The sequence below is a fragment of the Fistularia commersonii genome, chromosome 8 (assembly GCF_037954325.1).
Source record: "Fistularia commersonii isolate RoL2024-O1a breed Wild chromosome 8, RoL_Fcom_v1.0, whole genome shotgun sequence".
NCBI lineage: Eukaryota > Metazoa > Chordata > Actinopteri > Syngnathiformes > Fistulariidae > Fistularia > Fistularia commersonii.
This window is the reverse complement of record NC_141291.1, coordinates 8652779-8674307: the sequence shown is the minus strand read 5'-3', so window position 1 is coordinate 8674307 and position 21529 is coordinate 8652779. Positions and strand designations below refer to the sequence as shown.

General features: G+C 45.2%; 1 protein-coding gene across 10 annotated transcripts in view; it reads right to left on the bottom strand.

The window, feature by feature from the left end:
• asap1b (ArfGAP with SH3 domain, ankyrin repeat and PH domain 1b) overlaps positions 1–21529 on the bottom strand; it is a 54725-nt gene that overhangs the window by 23963 nt on the left and 9233 nt on the right. For all 10 annotated transcript variants that reach the window (XM_086150970.1, XM_086150972.1, XM_086150967.1 and 7 more), the window contains exons 2-6: positions 10832–10904; positions 9054–9199; positions 6159–6233; positions 5690–5739; positions 5407–5536 (exon numbers count right to left, since the gene is read on the bottom strand). In XM_086150970.1, the coding sequence (XP_086007096.1) occupies positions 5407–5536; positions 5690–5739; positions 6159–6233; positions 9054–9199; positions 10832–10904 (474 nt within the window). The remainder of the gene's footprint in view (positions 1–5406; positions 5537–5689; positions 5740–6158; positions 6234–9053; positions 9200–10831; positions 10905–21529) is intronic.

Here is a 21529-nt window from a genome sequence, read left to right as displayed (position 1 = left end):
GGAAAAAAACAGGCGAAGAGGTGCAGAGGTCAGGTTTAAGGGATTTCTTCGGGCTTAACGGTGCTCGTCGGCGCAGCCGCGCAGAGATGCGCAGGTATCACGTGCGATTTGGAAAGCCTCGGATGTGAAGGCCGCGGCTGGGAAAGAGATGGAAGACGCCCACTTGAGCACATCCTCCATCTGAATGGAGTTAAAAAGGGAGATATTTCATTCCAATTATAAATTTTAAAAAAAAAGAGCGCGCCCTCGGGGGGTGGAGGGGCGCTTTCTCGCTCGGTCAAAACAAGAAGAGTCAAAACAAACGTCTCCAGACATCAGCGCCGCCGATCAAACGTATAAGAGATTATCTTAATCTGAGCTAATCCCGCAGGGCTCCGATCCGCGGGGGGGCTCACAAAGAGCCACCACTTTCAGCTCCCGTCTAACCCCGCTCAGAGATTGAGGCATCGGAGAAACATCCGACATGGTGTCGCAGCTTGGATGCCTTTCTTTTCATGCTCGCGCCACACACTGCAGCTTATTTCTATGTGTGCGCGAGTTGATGTGTGTTGGGCTTTTGTCTCCCCGCGGCGCTCTTTAGACGGGACGGGAGATTATCCGCGTTCTGTCTGATCCTCGCATGGTCTCGCCGCCGTCGCGTGCGTGTGCGTTTGGACCGTTTTGTGTGAATGAGCGGCGATGCACATAATGCGCACGGCTGAGCCCTACCTTTCCACTATCCTTCACCGACAGCTACAGGATGAATAGGTTGAGAGGGTGAAAGCTCTCTAATCTGATGATTGAGTAACATGGAGTGGGGGTGGATGGAGAGACGGGTGGAGGGAGGAAGCGTGAGAGGGAAGAAAACATGCCACGCAGGGAAATGGGGTTAAGTGGGATGAACACATGACTCACTCCGGCTGTCTCGCCCACCCCCTCCGTCCACAGCGGCCCCGCTGACGGGATGTCGATGGTGCGTTTGGGAAATTCTCCGGCATTTTCAAAACATTCTATCTTCATCGGATCGAGCAGACTCCGAATAAGAGTCGAGGATGGCGATATCAATACTAGCCGAGGCTTTGGAGGCCACTGAGAATCAATACGTTCATTTATTAATTCGTTCGCTCTTTATCAATACCACTTAAAAATCTTAAACCTTAAAAAAAAAAAAAAAAAAAAAAATCTCAGCCACTTGCTGTAAATTGCAATAATTTAAACTGTGATAATATATATGTATATATGTTCATAACTGTGCAATATTTTTATTTCATAACAGCTACACGTACAATATTTTTTCATATGCGTGTGCACTCCTTATCTTTCACTTGTCACGTAAGACACTTTATAGACACTTAATAGTTTATTTTTCTTAGGTATTCTGCCTTTTCTCTTATTTTTTTCCTGTTTATACAATTTTCTACTATTCTTTATTATTTTTATATTTTTCTTGTAACTCTGGCACAACAATTTCCTTCGGGATAAATAAAGTTGTTCTTACTCTTATTCTTATCCTGAGATAGACATGCAGCATTCACCCTCCCATTCTAACGTGATATAGACATAAAACCATTCATCCATTCATATTTTCTTTCAGACATATAATCATTCCCTCTTTCACCCACGCGTCATAAAGAGACATACAACCATTCATACCGTCATTCGCATCTTATATACGAGATATATAACGATTCACTCACTCATTCACATATTATATAGACATACAAACATTCACACGTCATACAAACACACAATTATCCAGGTCATCTAGCCGCATACAACCATTCATCTTCTCATTGGAGACATCCAACAGTTAACCCTCTCATTCACATATTACAAGGACATAAAATAATTCACCCTCTCATTCACACTTTATGTATAGTCATGCATTTCATTTCATTTCATTTCAAATGTCATTTTTCAGCTCTTAGTGGACCAGCACACCCAAAAATGAAAATCTCGTTACGGAGGCCGAGCCCCGGGTCAGGAGAAGGCTACGGGATTCTTTCTGGTGGGAAAAAAAACACGGTGGAAGGCTGGCAGCTCGCAGAGATGGACCGGCTGTGGCGGCTAGTGATATCTGTGAGTGTGTGGGCGCCTAGAGCTGCAGACGACTTCCAAAAACATGGCGTGCACCATGTCTTGGGGCTTTAAGAGGCCGGAATAATCAGGAGCAGCGAGAAGAGACTTTTTCAATAGTTTGTTTCATCAGTGTTTTTTTTTTTTTTTTAGCCTTTGGAAAACATGTGTTCCTTCATGTCAGCGCGGCGCGAGGAAGAAGCCGCACAGTTTCTACGGTCTGTGTCAATTAGCGGTGAACACTGTCACTAAATTTCATGTGGAAATTCTTTTAACATTTAGGATATACAGCCTTTCACCTTTTAACTAACATATTTTTATAAGCATACAACCATTCACCCTCTCATTCACAGGTCATAAAGAGAAAAACAAACATTCACTCTCATTCACACGTCATATGGAGACATAAAACCATTCACATGCCATATCGACATACAAAAATTCACCCTTTCATTTACAGGTCATATAGAGACGTACAGACATTCACCCTCTGATTCACTCATTTACACATCATAAAGAGAGATACACCGCAGACCTCCAAGTGTACGAGTTGTGTGTCACATATAGAGATATACAACAATTCACCCTCTCATTCACACATCATATGGAGACATACAACCATTCACTCACTCATTCTCTTAATATAAGATAAAATTTATTGATCCCCATAGGGGGAATTCTTTTGTCACAGCAGTGTAACATTTATAATGTCAATAAACAATTAGAAGACAATTAGAAAATTGCAAAGGAAATATGCAAATGAATAGACAGCAGAGAGAACAACAACATCAAGGATAAGAATGGACAACAGAATGCAAAAAAAAAAAAAAAAAAAAAAAAAGAAGGCATGACACGTGAATGGGCGAGGTCTTGAATGGGGTGAGATAGTGAGGTTGCATAGATGCACCTCCATTTAGAGTTGTGTGACAAAAAGTCATTCACCTGGTTATTCCCATATCATATGAAACCATACTACCATGCATTCACTCATTTACAGGTCATATAGAGCCATACCGCCATTCACCCTGTCACTGCACAGCGAAGAATTACTACCAAACTGGATGCCGGCTAACGGGTTTTGTCGCAAAAGCGATGAACCTGGTTTTTCCTGTTCAATCTGATCACGTTCCAGATTTGTTCGGAGCAAAGAAAGCCGCCTCTCTGGTGCTAAAAAGATTGAAAACAGGTGCAAAACGTGGGCAAAAAGATCTGCCATGCAGAGCGGCAGGGGAGGGCGAAGGAGGACAGCAGCGCTTTTTGTGGTGAATAATTCACACAAGCAGCAGCAGCAGCAGCAACAGTGCACCAGCCATTGGTCCATTATGTAATTCCCCCCCCCAAAAAAAAAAAAAAAAATCCTAACAGGATAAAACAGTGAACAGTGCGTAGGTGTCGCCACCCACCACCAGAGAGGATTTTGGCGAAGCGTAGTGAACTCTTAACAGTTTGTTCTGAATTCCCGCGGGCACATGCCGAGATCACATTTGTTTTACACTTAATTCCTGCTGTCGCATTTCTTCTGCGCACGGGAAAAAAACCAAAGAGGCTGTCAGAGCAAACACCTTCGCGAAACATCAGGGAACATCGGGGAACGTGCACTCGTTCTTTAAAGTGCGTTCTTATCTAATCGCCGGCGTTGTAAAAGCCCGTCCTTGGAAGGACAGCGAGACGACAAAGCAGGAATGCAGATCCTGGTTTACGAGGTTGAGCTCTTGATGAGAAATAATAATAGAATAAAAATAGATGTTTTTATAGAGGGGCGCTAGCGGGTAGCGCTTCTGCCTCCCAGCCAGAAGTTCCCAGGGGTTGGATTCACACAGGGGGCCTTTCTGTGTGGAGTCTAAGTGTTGGGTTCCTTCAAGTTCTCCGGGTTCCTCCCACAATCCCAAGACATACAGGAGGTCCAACGGAGACCAGTGATTGTCCAGATGTGTGAATGAGTGAGTGAATTTGAATCGTTTTTATTTAAATGTGTGAATGGGAGGGTGAATAGTTGCATGTCTCTTTATGACATGTGGACGAGAGAGGGAATGATTGTATGTCTATATATAAATGAGAGGGTGAATGGCTATATTTTTCAATATGATGTGTGAATAACAGAGTGAATGGACTTGCTTTCATATGATAAATGAATAAGAGGGTGAATGGTTTTATGTCTATTTGCGTGATGGTGAGTGACGATTGTGCGTCCGTATGACTTGTGAATGATTGTAAGTTTCTATATGATGTGTGAATGACAGAGTGAATGCTGTACGTTTCCATGTGATGTATAAATAAAAAAAATGGAAGGTTGCGTTTTTATATGAAGTGTGAATGAGTGGGTGAATGGCTGTATTTCTCGATATGATGTGTGAATGACAGAGTGAATGGACTTGCTTTTATATGATAAATGAATAAGAGGGTGAACGGTTTTATGTCTATTTGCGTGAAGGTGAGTGACGATTGTGATTGTAAGTTTCTATATAATGTGTGAATGACAGAGTGAATGCTGTACGTTTCCATTTGATGTATAAATAAAAAAAAATGGAAGGTTGCGTTTTTATATGAAGTGTGAATGAGAGGGACATGTGACATGTGAATGAAAGAGTGAATGGTTGTGCTTTTATATGAATGTTTATATGTGTTTATGTGAGTGATGATTTTATGTCTATATGACCTGTGAATGATTGTAAGTTTCTATTCGATGCATGAATGAGAGAGTGAATGGTTATATGTCACTCCTGCGACCCAGAGTGCAGGATAAGCGGGGTAGATTATGAATGAATGAATTAATATTTATAGAGCACTTTCCAGCAAAGTGCTATACGGGGAAGAGCGGCTCAGTGTGCAAATCACTACACACTGTCACCCGGAACAAAAAAAAAAAACAAACCTGTCTACAGATGTTACAACAGACAGGATATAAGAAAAAAAAACGCATTGAGATACGTGTTGCTTTTTGCACGTCTGTCAACCCTCGACTATAATCACACATACCAACTGGCACTGTTTCTTACGGCACACATTATTATCAGCTATAAGAATAGCGCTGAGAAAATATATTCGTATTTTCCTTCACTATACCATTTGCGCGGCATCTCCATCACTGCAAGGTGAACACAGCGGCACCGTTATGCCATTAACCAAAACAGATTTATCCCACACCGAACCCTCGGAGTGTGCGTAGGCCAGACGGTGTTAAATTATCTGGCGGCGGAGGCTGAGCCAGGTTGTTTTTTTGTTTTTTTTAACCCCTCTTACTGATAAATTGAATAATCAGCAGCGGGGAGACGGCAGGGAGAAGTAAATGGAGGGACGGAGGGATGACACACATGCAAACAAAAATCCTGAGATTTTTATTGCGCTACCTACCTCGCACATCTGGAGCTGGAACAGACGACGCTCCTTTTCCATCTCCTCAGCGATCTCGGCCCCGGTGATCTCAGTGCGGATCATCCCGTGTTGCTTGGCGTGCTCCCGTTTTTCCTTCTCTATTTTTGTACTGACGGAAGGGGGAGAGACACCGGGCTCAGCGTGCACTTTTTAATATGTTTAATGCATCCCGTGGACGGATCCCCGAACGATAACGTGACGCATTATGAAGTGGTTTCCTGTTTATCCGTGAACGGGCAGAGAACCGATATCATCCACTTACAACTTGGCCTCGTAGTCTTTCCACGCCTTGTCAAAGGGCTTCTTTATGTCCTGCAGAAACAGGAGAACCGGCATCAGCAAACGACAGCGAGGTCACGACAGGGACAAAGTCATTTGCAGTTGGATCTCCACCAGACCAAGTGCCTCTCTCTCCCGTTCCCAAATTTATGAGTGAGCGACCCCCCCCCCCCCACCCGCCCCGCCATCACCAAGGGTTCGTGACCCAGTTGCATCAACCAAAACACAAAAGCTGTGTTTATTTCTGCAAGATTTACAGAGCGATCTTTTATACGGTGTAACCCCCCCCCCCCCCCCCCCCGCCTCCCGCCCCTCCCTCCTTCCTTCCCCTCTCCGTCTCTATCGACATGCACACGTGCAAAAGTCGAGCGACATCGAATGGCGGGATGTGCTGACCGGGCCTTTGCCCCCGCTGCTGAGTGGAACGGGAGCTGCTTTACGGTAAATCTCACCCCTTTCACGCCTTTCAGATCTCCCTTGAGCAGCGAGTCTAAGGTGAAGATCACGTTGTGGCTGAGGCTCTGAAGCTGAAAAAGGACACAGAAGAAAGGGGGCGGGGGTTAACGCACTTCCTTTTCACTGATCGAATTTCATCACTGCCCACGAAATTCCACGAAAAGATCACAAAATACTTTCACAATCTGAAGCTGTGTGCTTCCTGTGTGCCCACGCCCGGACGGGCTCAGTGCGCAGTCCCACCGGTCACTGTTATTGTTCATAAACTATTGAAAGTGCAACGATGATCCACGCTGGGGTTGCACTCTAAAATGCAATGAACTGTGCAAGTCATACATCTAGAAGTAAAGTACTACTGCTTGACGATACAGTATCTGTAACCCATTTCGAAAAAGAGTTGGTTAATTATTCATTCATTGCTGCTGTAAGCAGTGAGTGTTTGTATTTTTTATGTTTTCTGATGTTTTTGTATGCCACGGTATTAACTTTAATTCGTCCTTTTTTTTTTTTCCTCTGTTTGCCAGCATAAATGTTTGCGTACGGAATCAATGTTTCCGAATGAAATCCGTAAATCCCACTGATCTGTTACCGTTTTGATGGGTTTATTTGTGGCAAACATACAGAAAGGAATTAAAGATAGCATTAATTATTGCTGTGTTTCTAGTGTTCTTTCTCATCTTGCCAGCAGGCATTTCTTTCACTAAATAAGCAAAAGTAAAGCCTCGCAAACGTTATCTCCTGTTATTCATCCAAACTAACAATAACTTTGCTACTTCTTCTAAGAATTGAGGCCTTTCCTTCGTTAACTGGTGGCCCATTTAGCCACATCTACCGTCTTTAGCGCATCCTTCAGGATCATACAGACGGCTGACTTAGCCGTGTCGTAGTGCTTGGCGAGATCTGTAACTCTCACGTTTAGCTATTCTTTCCTTCTTCACATCGACTGTAATTCTTAAATTCTTCTAACCGACACTATCGCTAACACTTTTAATCTTTTTTGCGAACCATAATGAGGATAATCTACTGAAAAAAAAACACAAAAAAGCATTATAACAGGAGAACACAATGATTAAGGATGTAAACAATGCGGAGTGGCATGCATGACCGCCACTACGTTGCTATGCTACAACGCCACAACATGGGATACCCCCCAAGTTTGTGTATTTGTGCGTTTGCGCACCGAGGCTTGTTTGCAGGTCGACTCAAAAACCCGAAATTTGTTTGTGATTAGCGGAGTCACCCTGGATCGATCACAGGGCCACTTGGGAAATTTAAATGGTGAAAATAATACAAATACACATGTAGCGGGTATGGAGCATCTTGTTTCATTGCATGTTCCTGGAAAGGTTTAAGCTGCTTTTCAGCTCTGGTTGAGATTTTTATCAGCCGGTGGGGGGAATCATCCGCCAACCCATTTGTGACGTAAAAACTTTGGATGGTTCATGTCTTCTCATAACAGAATGTGGTAGCTTGTCGCTTGGTGCAGCGAGATGCTACTGAAATGACTTCGAACAGGCAGCTGTTTATCTGGATCTATAAAATTGACGTGCAAATCTCTCAAACGTGCCGCATCTCTGTGCAGATGTTTGACCTGGACTCGCACAGTTTGTATTCCATGCAGGCAAGGTTCTTAATATTTCATTAGCTCAACCAAAAAACTAAAGAAAACACAGCAGGAGGAAAAATCAAATGGCGTAGCCCGTGTTAAGTTCCGCCGAGCTGCTCTAACCGTCGGAGTAGGTAAGGTCATTCACAACTCTACTAAGCATTTAAGTCTCTGTTGTTGTTATTGTTGGCCGGGCCAATAGACAGAGAGCAGCAGGCAAGGAAGTAAACAACACTTAATGGGTGCTAATGTGTTTCTTAAGTGCCTGTCTTGCATATGGTCAACATCAAAAATCGATCTGCTGGCCGCTTTCCGGTGTTATCTAACGGACTGTCCTGGAAACTGTCGGCGTGTCTTTTCCCCATGCTTGAGTATGCAACTCTCAAAAGAGGAAACAAAAGCTAGAGGAAAAAAAAAAAAAAAAAAAAGAAAAAGATGTGGCGCGGGTAAATCCATAGAAAATGCGCATTTATGGCGATGACACATGCAGAACATCGACGAGGACAAGCAGAGTCGGTCAATACTCATTTGCGGCGCCGGCAGCCCCGGGACAGACACGCTGGATTCAAAAAGGACGCCGTCAATAGAATTCTCAGCACGAAAAAGACAAAAAGGGGATAAGGAGATCCGGACGGGAATGGAAAGAGATATTTTTTGCTTTTTCCTGGAACAGGCACGCCGCGTCAACAGGTATGTGATTTATGTTTGTGGACACACACACACACACACACACACACACATAAACACACAGTGCCGCCCCAGTGTATTTGCAGAGGCTAATCTCCCCGCCAGCCACACAGGAAGAAAAGCAGCGAGCAAGGACTGCCCTCGTCTTCCCACTGAAATCACAGATGATTCAAATAGGGCACATTATTCTGCAGGAACGTCGGGGGGAAATCCGCGGCGCGCAGATAAGGCCCGCGCTGCGGGGAAAATGCACGGCCGAGAGAGAGATCTACAGTTCTACTGTCCGCCTGCAAATACGCCGGTGATTTTTTGGAGAGTGAAAAATGGATCGGCGTGATTTCGCAGAGAAGGAACACAAGGGTAAAAACAACACGACTTTGTTTGAGAGGTCGTGCATTCACGACCTCTTGATCTTCTCCCTGACAAACCAAACCGAAGCTACGTAATCCTAATCCCGACCCCTAAACCCATTACCGGCGTGAAGTCAGGAGAAAAAAAAACAATCTCTGTGGAGAATTTCTCTCTTTTCCAGGGTTAAAGGAACACGTGGGGGACCTTTCCGAGTCCTGCACGTTGAGCTGTGCTGCCGTGGACTCACCAGATTCTTCAGGAGGGCGGACAGCTCCTTGGTGAGGGACGAGAACTTGACAAAGGCTGTTCCCAGGTCCGGGTTGTCCCGGCTGATGAAGTTGCTGCCGAACTTGTCCAGAGCCTGCGCGTAGTTCTCCTCATTTTGGACATGGTCTGTGACAAACGGGGGGAAATTAGCAATCGCATCCTTAGCGGTCTGCAGCTAAACTGTGTCTTTAAATGAATACACTCCAAAGCGTCACAAGAAGCTTTTGGATTATTTTACATTGTCAAAAAAAATCTCCTTCTTTATGTGCTGCTGAAACATAGAATGTTTATGTTATAATAATGTGTGCAAAAGGTAAAAACTGCCATGCACGCCTGCTTTTATCGGCCCATTTCATCGAAAACCAGGTGTTTAGGTCATTGGAAAAGAGAAAAGGGACGTAGAGAGAAGATGGCAGACCAGGAGAAACACCGGGCTCTGTTGTCCACGGCAACAGGTGAATACCTGGGCTGCAGAAACTGAAAGTTTCTGCAGAAACTGAAAGTTTCTGCAGCAATTTAAACCTGAGTCTGTTGAGTAGTTCAATTCCAAGGGTACAAGTTTTAGCAGTAGTAAGTTTGCCACCTCACAGCGAGAAGGTCCCTGGTTCGATTCCAGTGGAATCTCCAGGTTCCTCTAACAGTCAAAAACGAATGAATGTTTGGCATACTAACATGTATGCATGTGTTAAATCAGCTTACGGCTGAATAAGTCGTTCATTTTTAGTGGAAAACGGGAAGTCTTTTCATAATTCCGCCCCGTTGTGCCGTATTAAACATGAAGTCATAGACTCGAATATGTGTGTGTGAGCGCGTGTCTGGGGGTGACAGGTGCAATGACATGTAATACGTTACACTCAATGCACACACTGTTTGGTTGTATGTTGCGCGGAGAGAACAGCTATAAAGTCTACTTATATGTGAACTGGTCCATGGCGACGGCAAAAACAAATAGAATTATTATCTTACGGGGCTGTTGGAATATACCTGCTCGAAACTTTACCAAAAATCTAGATCAATATGGCGGCGAGCGACAGAAGAGGAGAAACCTGAGACGCGGGTAGTTTCCGAAGGCCGACGTAACTAGATCCGCGCTGCCGCAGCACCGAAACGAAGCGAGCGTAAATTGTGACGGCAAATGCGGCCTTTCAGCCGTGTTTTGGGGGGTTTTGGTGCTCTAATTCTTGCATAATGTGTGAGACGGCGGTTCGAGGAGGAGACAGGTGGACGAAGGCAAAGCGAGGTGTGATCCCCTGCTGCCGCTCTGCACGGGACCAACATGCCAAGGTTTCAGACTAAACACAGACGCTAAGTCGGAGCCAACGTGGAGCATTCGGAAAACCGTGCCGCTCCAAACGACTTATTTTCCAGAGATAATAGAAAATCCTGGTCCAAATTGAGAATCGTGGAGTAAACACTTTTTGCTGTGGAGAACAAACAAAGTTTTTTTCTTTTTTTTTTTTTTTTTTTTTTTTTTTTGTGCAGCGCGTCTACCAAACTGTCAATTTGAGAGGGAGGAGGCTCCTCTTAGAAGTGTTTAGTGGAAAATTACTGGAGATCCAGAACAAACTCAGGTGTTGGTTTCTGGGACAGATACATAGACAAAACACCATCTGTTTTCCAGACCCGAACATTTCTTTTTTTAATTTTTTTTTATTAAAGATATTCAAGAAACCCTGGACTTTCCTCGAGGGGGTTTCTTTTGGACGAAAGCACACAAAGCCATCAAGGCGTTACGAATTTAGATAAAGGCGGTCCCACCTTGTCCTGAACTGTAGATGGCCTTGACTGACTTCTTCACCTTCTGCAGGGAGGTTCGGTCCTGGTCCAATGCCTGAGGAAAAGGGGACGGCAGATGCGTTTTTTTTGAGTTGTCCCGTCCATCGTGGACACGCAGATAATGGTCACATTCCAAAAACAGAAACGACATTTAAGGTCCCCCTCCCCCGTCTGGCCTATCGGCGCAGCCGTTCGGGAGGGATTTACGGCATTAAAAACAACAATATTTGCTGAGTAATTCAGAACACGCGTTCTTCATAACGCTAATGCGGGCAGAGAGCTCGCAAAACAGGGGCTGACCTGAATGTGGCACAAATCATTATTTCAACACTGCTGCCTGCTGGAGAAAAGCTTTCGTGCTGGCTTTCGCTGTTTCCATTTATTATCATAAACTATTAAACATTTGAAGGCGAGGAAAGGTTTGACGGGTCGCGTCTTTGTCAACTCGATATATTGTTTTATAGTCCAACATCGTGGCGTGTTTGATGATAACATATTTCTGTTGTGCTTTTCTTGAAGTATGTTGAAGATAGAGCCGTGCCAGCGTGACCACTAACGCCCGCAAACACACAAATTAAACTCTCTTTATGTGGCTCCATCACTGGAATCACTCTCCGCCGCAGGAAAAAAAAAAAAAACACGGTCCTCTGAAGCTGCGTTAAAACAATCCCGGTCATTCATTCACCCGAATCACCGACGCCTCAGGGACCGAAGCGCGGCCAAGGATTAGACCCGATTCATCACAGAGCCCAGGTCAGATTCTAAATTGAGGGAAACATGTTACGGGGTCACGACCTCCTGACGCCAGACGCTCGGGCCTGTTAAACGTCCTTTCTGCGGTGTCTCTTTCCATTTTGGTTCCATTAGCTTCCTTTCATAAGTTTTGAATTCTACTTCTGTATTTGCCGGGCTCCTCTGATCGCTGGTGTTTCATTAGCGCGACCAGATAGCGGATGAATAATTCATTTCTAAGAGTCGTATCATTACGATCCTCAGATTATTCCTGTTATGGATTAATTTTGATGTCAAAAAAGGCGGCTGCCGGGGCAGCTTTTTTTTTTTTTGCAATGTCCAGGAACTGAACATCACATCCCAGAAAGGATAAAGTGTTTTCACCCACAGCGCGTGGATAATGCAAAAACACGTTCACGCTGACCTGCATCGGCGATCCGACTGAAGCGCGGCACAGCTATAATCTAGTGATTACACTCCTGGTGGGATTACCGCAAACCACCTTCATAATTATTTTCCTGTCTGTTATTACTCCCGCCGAGGCTACGTTGTCCCTCCCCTCCCCTCCTTGGGGTTTGTTTGGTACGCTGTCAGCAAGACTGCACTAAAGCTAACAGTGAGACATCAGATGGCTAGAAACCCATATTCTAGAAATTCCACTCTCACATAGATGTGAATTCAAAGACGGCGGACTGCCAATAAATTTTGAAGGCGTATTACAAATTGTCATAGGTGACATGAATCACTATTTCATTTACAAAAGCTGACTCACGGCTAGCCGCGTAAATCGCACGGTAATTTCAAAATGTGACACGGGACATCTGGGCTTTGTGGAAATGCACTCTGACAAAAGGTTTAAACCCTTCCCCTTTCTGCCCGCGGGGGGGAAAAGCGAGCCACAACTGCCATGTTTTGCTCGTAATGGATGATAAACACCAGCGAAGCGCCATTACAGCAAGGTCAGCCGGTTAACACGCACACACTACGGTAGGCTAATTAAATTTCACAACACAATTAAGCCATCCTCGGCCTCCCCCGGACAATTTTACAAGACTTCTCTCTGATTATGGCGGCAGAAGTTTGCTGCCTGGAGGGGCCTTCCTGCCACAGCCGAGCCCTTTGATGGCCCAGAAGCTCTGCGCCCACGCCGCCTCCTGACGCAGCCCTTTCGCCGTCTGGCCCCCGCAACCATCCGCCGGTGTGGTAATTACGCGTTCGTATATAATGAAATTCAATACGGGGCTGTACTTTAATGGGCGCTGACTAAGAAGCCGAGGTTAACCTGCAACCTCTCGGCTCTTTGAAAACACGAGTCTCGTCATAAAGCGGTTTCCAACCGGGGGGAACGTTTGTGTGTTAAGTGACAGAAAAACCTCGAGGGTTCCTAACTTGAGCATGAGCACATCGGATTGTTCGCTAGACGTCAACAAAAACGCCATGTGAAACAGCAATGACTTCCAGAATTGCAAAGCAAAAACAACCCTTCGCTAAGAAATACGACCGAGAATAAGCCGCCAGGTGAAATGTACGAGTGAGGAAACAGCTGCTCTGCGGGACAAAGGAGTAATCGGCATTCGGGGGAAAGGAAATGCACCGTCGTTTTATTTCCTTCTGACTAACTTCTGAAAATACATGCGCGTCGATTTGGGCGTGAACCTCAATGATGGAAATGTGGAGGTGTCAATGCGAAGGAACTCCGCAGGATTTTGCAAGTCACGCACTTCTTAAAAGGCCGCAGCTTGAGTCGTTTGCAAAATATTTGGACACGAGTCCCCTCTGTGTCATGAGAGACGCAGCTAAACCGCAATTTCTTGGTCTGCGACGAGAATGAGAAAACTTTGCTTAAAGCCACCGTGCCTCTGTCTAACATCTCCACACTACTCAGTGATACTTGGTTTCATTTCTGTGTTTAGCAGTATAATTCATATTTTTTTCACTGTGTCAGTAGATTACATTATAATGCAATTAAATGCATGCAGGATGATACATGAGGAATAAATCAATTAAATATTGCAATTTAGATATAGTGGCAGCTTGTCAACTCTATTTTTATATATGTTTAATGTACCCTTGTATACATTAAGTGCAACCAAAATAGAAAATAGGAGCCAGTGGAGATAAGTTGTAATTTATGAATCACTTCCTCCAGAATGGGTTTGGAGATCTTGCTCATCATAAACAAATGATTGCAAGTGTTATTTGCAGTCCTTACGTCCTCTATTGTAAGTCGCTTTGGATAAAAGCGTCTGCCAAATGTAATGTAATGTAATGATTCGGCCGGCGCTTGTAATGCAGGACCACCGAACCTCTATTTCGCCCGTTAAAGCGTCCCGCGCTTGCCCTTTTAACCGCTTCCTGTTTGAAACCGGGGTGACGGATGCTCGTCCTCCGGAAATTTCCTCCTACTCTTCGCCGTTCTGTCAGATCTGCAGACGCGGGGGGGGGGGGGTCGTTTCTCTAAAGTCGCGCATCTTTTGGTTTCCAACTCGGTCTCTGTCGCGCTCGGCGGTCCCCACTGTGTTACAGATGTTACATTGACATTTTTTTACCATTTCTAAATTTAAATTTGTAGTAAGTATAGTTATTAAAATTTTATATTCTGTGATAAACCCTTCGTGGTCATATTACCCCTTTTGTTCGCGTGATGTTTGAATAGGTTGAAGGTTTTTCGAAAATATACCCTTTGAGCTAAACAGATTTTTATATCCTTTGAAGTGACTGTATTTTTAAACCGTCCGCTTCCATACCGAAACGCTGCAGTTCCTTTCTGGGCAGCACTGGCGAGGCTGCAGCTGGACGCCTCCGAAGCGAATCTGCGCTTTTTCAGATGTAGCGCCGATCGGGCCGAGGAAGACCCGAACACCGAGCAGCAAACTGACCTTTGTGGCGGCGAGCAGCTGGCGCCGCCACTGCAGGGTCACCAGTAATCCACTGTGTCTGCGCTCGGGATTAATTATTCATCATTACCCTGAACGGTTATGTGCATTTCTTTTTTTAAACAACACCTCCGATGCATGAACTTTTCGCTCCGTCAATAGCGTGCAGTTTACTTGTTACGGCATTAACTTCAGAATCTTAGTAGCGATACAATAAATACACAAAATGAGAGAATCTTGTCAAAATATCAACACACTGGGAAGGATTTTCATGCTGCCTGTGGCAGATGCGACTTGCAGAGTTGGACCTTTTATGGCCATTTTATATCAGCCTTTTAAAAAGGGGGAAGGGGGAATCAATGAAATAGCGGTCTTGGCACACTGTCTTTGCAAACCCTTGGCAACAGGCAAGAATGCATCCAAACTGTGCTCACTGAAAGGCGGACAACTATTGAATATAGTCAAAGGGTTGTTTTGATCCGCGGCAACCAATGGCAAGGTCCAACTCGACCCCGGGGGATTAGCGAGGGCGACAATGCCAAAACATCTGCGCTCGCTTGTCTCTCCACCCAAACACTAAGTGATGTATACAGACAATTTATTAAGTGCTCCAAAAAAAAAAAAACAACAAAAAAAATAGGCAAAGACTCGCGCCCGTTTCATGGCTTTGTGCTCTTCCCTTGAGAAATATCCATCGTCCACACGTCACAATGCTTTTAAGATGAAGGTTGTCAGAGACGGAACCAGAAGAGGTGAATGGAGGGGAAGTAAAGGGGCGGCGCCGCTGCCTGGAGACTATCTGCGCATTTCTACATATATCATCAGTCATTTAACCTGCTACGTTTTCACTTTGAAATAAAGGGATGGTAATAACGGGTGAGTGGTTTTTCTGATGGGGGTTGTCGAGCCATTCCCTGTCTCTTTTAGCTCCGGGTGAATCGATAAACTCTGAACGCCGACTCCATTTCGCTGGACGGCGAAAAACCATAATGGACCTGGGACGGGGGCAGGGGGGAGCGCGGAGCAGATCCTGCAAAACACAAGCATCGTTCCATTTGCTCCCAGAGGGTCGGCGTTGTCGTCGTAAGCGACGGCTTCCGAGACTGGCGGGGCGCTAACAACTGGGCCTGGAGACTCGAGGAGGTTATTCCACTCCGATAAAACCCCATTTTCAAATGCAAGCCTCATACCTTTAACTCAGGACCTGATATTCACAATAGCGAAGCCCTGCACAGCTGCGTTGATACAGTGCAACACAACATTTGAACTTACTGCGTTGGGTTAAAAATTTGTTTTTCTAGACGTTAGCATTTGGCTAAACAGACTTTTTTTTTAATTGGATAAATTATGTGACAGTTTATGCTGAGACAAAGCAAACAATTGTCTTGTTTTGACTCCTTTTCAAATAATATTATTTAACATGTTTTTTTTTTTTTTTTTTTAAGGATTTTTACAAATCAAGTGGTTAAGATCAGTGGTCAAAAATCAGTCTGGCCTACCTTGTTTGTTGGTTGCATAAATTAAAACAAAAGTATATTTCAACACGATAGAGGGGCGCGACTTGAAGGGACCCATTTAATCTTGCGGCCGATATTTTTTAAACACCGGTGCACGCGGAGAAGCGAGCTCCTTCCGTCAGCGGGGTAACACAAAACCCCCGAGGTATGCCTGAACTCCGCCGAGCAGCCCTTCAACTCCATGTGTTTAACAGGGTGTTTGCTTAAAAAAAAAAAAAAAAAAACTCTTTGACATTTTAAATGAATGTTAATGGAGCCAGTGGCAATGAGAACAGTACCCGGCAATGTGTGCAACTAAAATAAACGCCATTCAAAAGAGGGTAAAGGTTTGCTTTCCTGGTGCGATAGAATGGGAACGCCATCAGCGGTGCGAAAAAAAAAAAACTGATTCGGTTAGCCGTCTATTTTTGTTAGAATAACACGACTCCAAAAGAAGCGAATAATAGGGCTGAGTGCGCGGCTCCCGAGCAACCACACAAACACACCCAGCCGTCCCCGGGAGGTCAAAGCCGCTGAGGAAATTGGTGGTTGAAGTGAGCGGGCATGACTGACTGAAGGTTGTCTCCGCTCCCCTCTTCCTGCCCCGGGCCTTATCCTCCCTCAGCAGCCCGGCCGTTTCCCCTGCAGCCGTGCTTTGTGCGGGAAAGAGGAAGCGGCCGGGCTTGTCGACGTCCCGTCCCGGGTCGGCGGCAGTTCGTCTTATGACACCAACTGCTCTCTTTTGACAGCTGAGGAATGAAAACAACGCGCCGGCTGGTCGGTCGGCCGGTGTTATTCTAGAGTCCCGCTTTGTCGATTCCATGTCAAGCCGGTCCGTTTTCTACTCTCCTCCCGGAGTTCACCCTTTCCGCCGTTTTGATTTACGCTCTGCTACTATAACCCCTGCATTTGGCGACGAAATTTGCGGTTGCCAAGGAGACGCGATCGGGCCCTCTCGCGCACCGGCTCAAAATTCCAAAAAAGAGTTGGCGAGAAAAAGCGCTCTGACTAACCAGCCAGCTCGCTGTGTGTCAGCAGAGACTCAGCTGTGCCACTTTGGCAGATCTGACTCTTCACCCAACCAGCAGCAGACGCCCAACCTCTCCGACTCGCTAATATGCCAATATGCCAATTAAGTCCTTCAACTTAAAAAAAAAAAACAAAACAGGAAAGAGCTTGATTACGAAAGGACTTCCCACGAGCCAAGAACCCGACCGAAAAACATCTCGGGTGATATTTTTAGAGCGAACAATGTGTTTTACCTCTTCCTCTTGTACAAAACGGCCACAATTGTACACAGAAACAATGCATTCTAAATATACACACATATACGTAACAATTTTATCCCGAAGAGTCTGCTGACTATCCTTTCCCCTCAAAGTCATGTCGGAACGAAAAGCTGGTCTCAAAATGGTCCGCTTTTCTCTCCGTCGAGTCTGTGTGACATGACTCAAGCAGGAAGGGCGGGGAGCCGTTTTCATTGGCAGGAAACAAATGCACATCCCTTTCTCTGGGCCAGCAGCCGGAGAAGCCCTCGGCTCTCCGAGCGGAATGGGAAAAATGAGGAGGATGTAACATTTCCAAAAGCAGCCGAGGTCAGATGGCCCATTTCTCACACACGGCGCCGCAGAGCCGTCCACCGCCGGCGGTTGTGCTTAAAAAGGTGTCCGAGCCGAACGCCACGGCGACTAGAACGGCCGAGGAGAAGCAAAAAGACCTCCTCCTCAGATTGCTAAATGAAGGAGAATCCCGTCCACAAACTCTAAGGCTAGATGATTCCCTTAACCCGTGGTATTTGATGGACGGCGGAAGGTCTTTGTCGAGAAGCATTTCTTTTTCACAGCGTTTTTCTTCTTCTCACACACACCTCCGGCCGGCGCCGGTGGAAGAAATAACTCGCTTTCTTCCGACTAAATGTTCCAAAGTTGTGCGGCTGAAAGCAGCCGTGGCCTGGAACGATGACGCGACAGTTTGGAGCGGATATCTTGAAGTCAAGTTAGTTGCAGGGGAGACCTGCAGTCTGGTAGGAATTCCATGAATATGAGTGAAGCTTCTGATATCCCAGCTTAGCGTTTCATAAGAAAATACAGCAAACTAAAGAGTGACTGGAGGCGTTTTTTGTGTTGCGGGCATGCACTTCCTTTTCTGCAGCGTAACTCCCATGTGACTGCTTGTTCATTCGTTCATTATCTACACCGCTTATCCTGCGGTCGGGCTCCCAGGGGGTGCTGGACTCTATCTCCTGCTGTCAGTGAGCGAGAGGCGGGGTTCACCCTGAGACGCTCGTCAGTCACTTCTAGCGACCTACAACATTCACCCTCTCATTCGCACGTCATATAGAGACATACAACCATTCGTATCATACAGATATACAACTGGTCACTCCGTCAGAGTGACCTTTCACCCTTTCATTTACACGTCATATGTGATGTACAACCATTCGCTCCCTCAGTCACAACTCTCATTCACATTTCAAATAGACATGCAACCATTCATCTTCTCATTTATATTGAGACATATTGAGACCCTCATTCACATGTCATAGAGACATAAAACCATTCACTGTCATTCATACACAGACATACAACCACTCACCCTCTCGTTCATGTCATAGAAAGAAACGACTACCTCATTAATGCTTCACTTACAGATTAACAAACATTCACTCACTCGCTCATTCATTCATTCACTCACACGTCTGTGCCATTGAGGGTTTCCAATTAAACAACCGCATTACTGGAATCGAACCCATCGGACGGCCCAATAGTTCAGCGGCCGGCCCAAATGAACTTCCACAAGCAATATTCCTCTTCCCTTAACCCTCCCAGGCTCAAATTAAGTTGTAGTTGCAGGAAAAATCTGATATTTGGCTGTCGCAAATCTGCAACATCTGCCTGGAGAAGGTTAAACCCCTGAAAGGTGAGGTCTTCACTTGTCTTCACTCCCACCCGACCAATCAGCCGGCTCCTTGATCCAGGAAACCATTGATGGATTAACCGATGCTGGAAATAATCGACCCACGCCCCGCCGAAAACCTCTCGGCCTTCGTCGGGCTCTCGTCAGTTACCGCTTTTCCAATTACACATGGTCATGAGCCGTCCCCATGAATAAAATATACTAAGCTGTGCTGAGTTGCGTGCCTCCGCCCGCTCCATTGAGCAGCCTGCATTCACTCTGGAAAAGCCAGCGGCGAGGATGACACAGACACGCAATTCATACGGAGCACTTAATGTCTAAAAATATTATCTTCCGCTGATTGTCGACATCACGGCTTCAGCGAGGGGGGGCAAAGCGGTATGTTAGCAGAAAAAAAACGATTCCAAAATAGGAAACATTCATTCAGGTTCGAGCGAAGGGTTCAGATAACGGTCGCATTGTTGGGCCTTCTTAAATTTCCACTCACACTTAACCATCGGAGGAAATATGTTGAAACGCAGATCTGTGACGCTGAGAGACATTCAATGACGTATCCTTCCACAAATCACCTTTCTCACCTAGTCTGATAAGTTAACCTCAGATGACTCCACTTTTACCCTTAATTAAATCATCCAAAACAATTTTTTTTTTCCTGGTTTGAGGTTCTAGAAGTACTTTCTTTCCAACATTTCAACAAGAAAATGCCGCATTTTATCTCTAAATGTGGCTGGCACCTGCTGAGCGTCCCACGGACAGACAGGTCTCTGTGCTATTTTGATAAGACCACACACACAAACACACACACACACACACTCACACACACCAGATAAATGCAACCCCTTGAGGAGAAACGATGCTAGTCTTTCGTAGGAGGCAGTGTCAGGTTCACACGTGGTTCTACAAACTGCCTGCGGCCATCACGCCCGCGCGTGGTGCCGCCTTCCAACTCTGCTCAGCTAACATTGGACAGGCCGTACCTTCATCCGCATCGTGTTTACCAGCAGGGAAGTCATTTTTCACCAGAAACAGCTGTTAAATTATTCTTCCACGCATCTATAAACAGCCTCCGACGGGAGAATAGTGGAAGGAACTCACGATTGGATGACAGAAGAACCACTTCCAATCCGCTCGTCTTTCCGTAAGAAACAAACAGCTGCTTTTCCGATTGTTCCATCCGTTCAATGTTTCACGAATGACGCGGCAAATTAAACGTGAGCGCACACGTCTGTCGCCGTCTGGAATTCTGTCAACGATGTCACTTTGAGGACGTGACGAGGAAAATCAGATGGACGCGGGTCTATGTCACAGGACGGGCCCTTAGATCGGTCTGTTTGACCGATAGAACAAACTTTTAAAAAGGTAATCCAATCAATTATTGGATTATAAAATCATTTGGACGTTACAAAAGGCAGCTGTCCAGGGAAACAGACTTTTCCACTCCTTGATTTTCTCCCAACCAGAGGAACACCAGTCATCTCATAAGTGACCGTGCTGAGCCAGTGACTGGAGGTGTTTACCAAGCATAACGATATTTTGTAGGGACAAAGAGACACCAAAAAATTTGAAATAGACAAAGTATGTTCACAGTCAAAGCAGAATAATAACTCTAATCCCAAACATTCATTCATTATCTTCAACGGAGATCCTGGGGGTTCACATCCAAACATTCACTCGTCTTAGCGATCTAGCAAACGGCATGTTTTTCAACTTACATTTCCGCACAATAAGCCCTGCTGTCGGGAATTGAACCAGAGACCTTCTTGCGCTGAGGCGAAAAGGCTAACCACCGCACCATCCTTCAAACATATATATATATATATTTATTTATTTTTATTTTTGTGACAATTTTTCAATGTGCAGTCAAGCGCTCTTGTCTTGGTTGAGTCCTCCCGAGTTTAAAAAGAAATACAGTTCACCCCAAAAAAAATCAGGAGAAAAGTATCAGGTGTAAAGTATCCACTTCTAACCTCCATCCTTAAAAGTCCTTCATGTTAAAAACAATAAAGAAATAAATAGCTTCCTCCTAAAACCTCTGACAGTAAAGGGTTTACATCACCCAGTTATCGGGCCATGATTTTTGGAAGCAGACAGCAGAGTTCTCATGTGTCATGATTTGGCACGTTGAGCAACCATTCACTTCCAACATATTTGAAAGAGAGCCGACTGTTGTGTTCAGGAAGTCACACCTAAGTAATCCAGACGGATCAACTGTAATTGTGTATTCTTTCCAGTGTTTTTTCCAGTAATTTACCCCTCCCTCCTCTTAGTGGTGACAAAAAAAAGAAATGTTCACAATCCAGATGCCTGCAATGTAATGCAAAATATGTCAAACAATCTGTAATATGACCTTCCCAGAACAAGGAAGGAGATACCAAACCACCAACCGTTATCGTCCGGTGTTTCTCGGCTGATGGCAGCCAACAAGGTGAATATTGCTAAATATACGTGTGGAACACCAATGTATTTTTGCCTAAAAACAACAGTGCAGCAGCTGGTTCGACCAACCGGGGGACCACTGGATCATTTGTGTTGGACGTTGTGGTCCAGCGTGGTTGCTCTTGTTCCCGACAGCCGATTCAACAAGTGAACACAGGTGCTGAAAAGACAATTAGTAGAGCCGGAGCCTCGCTTTTATTTGACCGGTCACGTCTGTGTTTTCC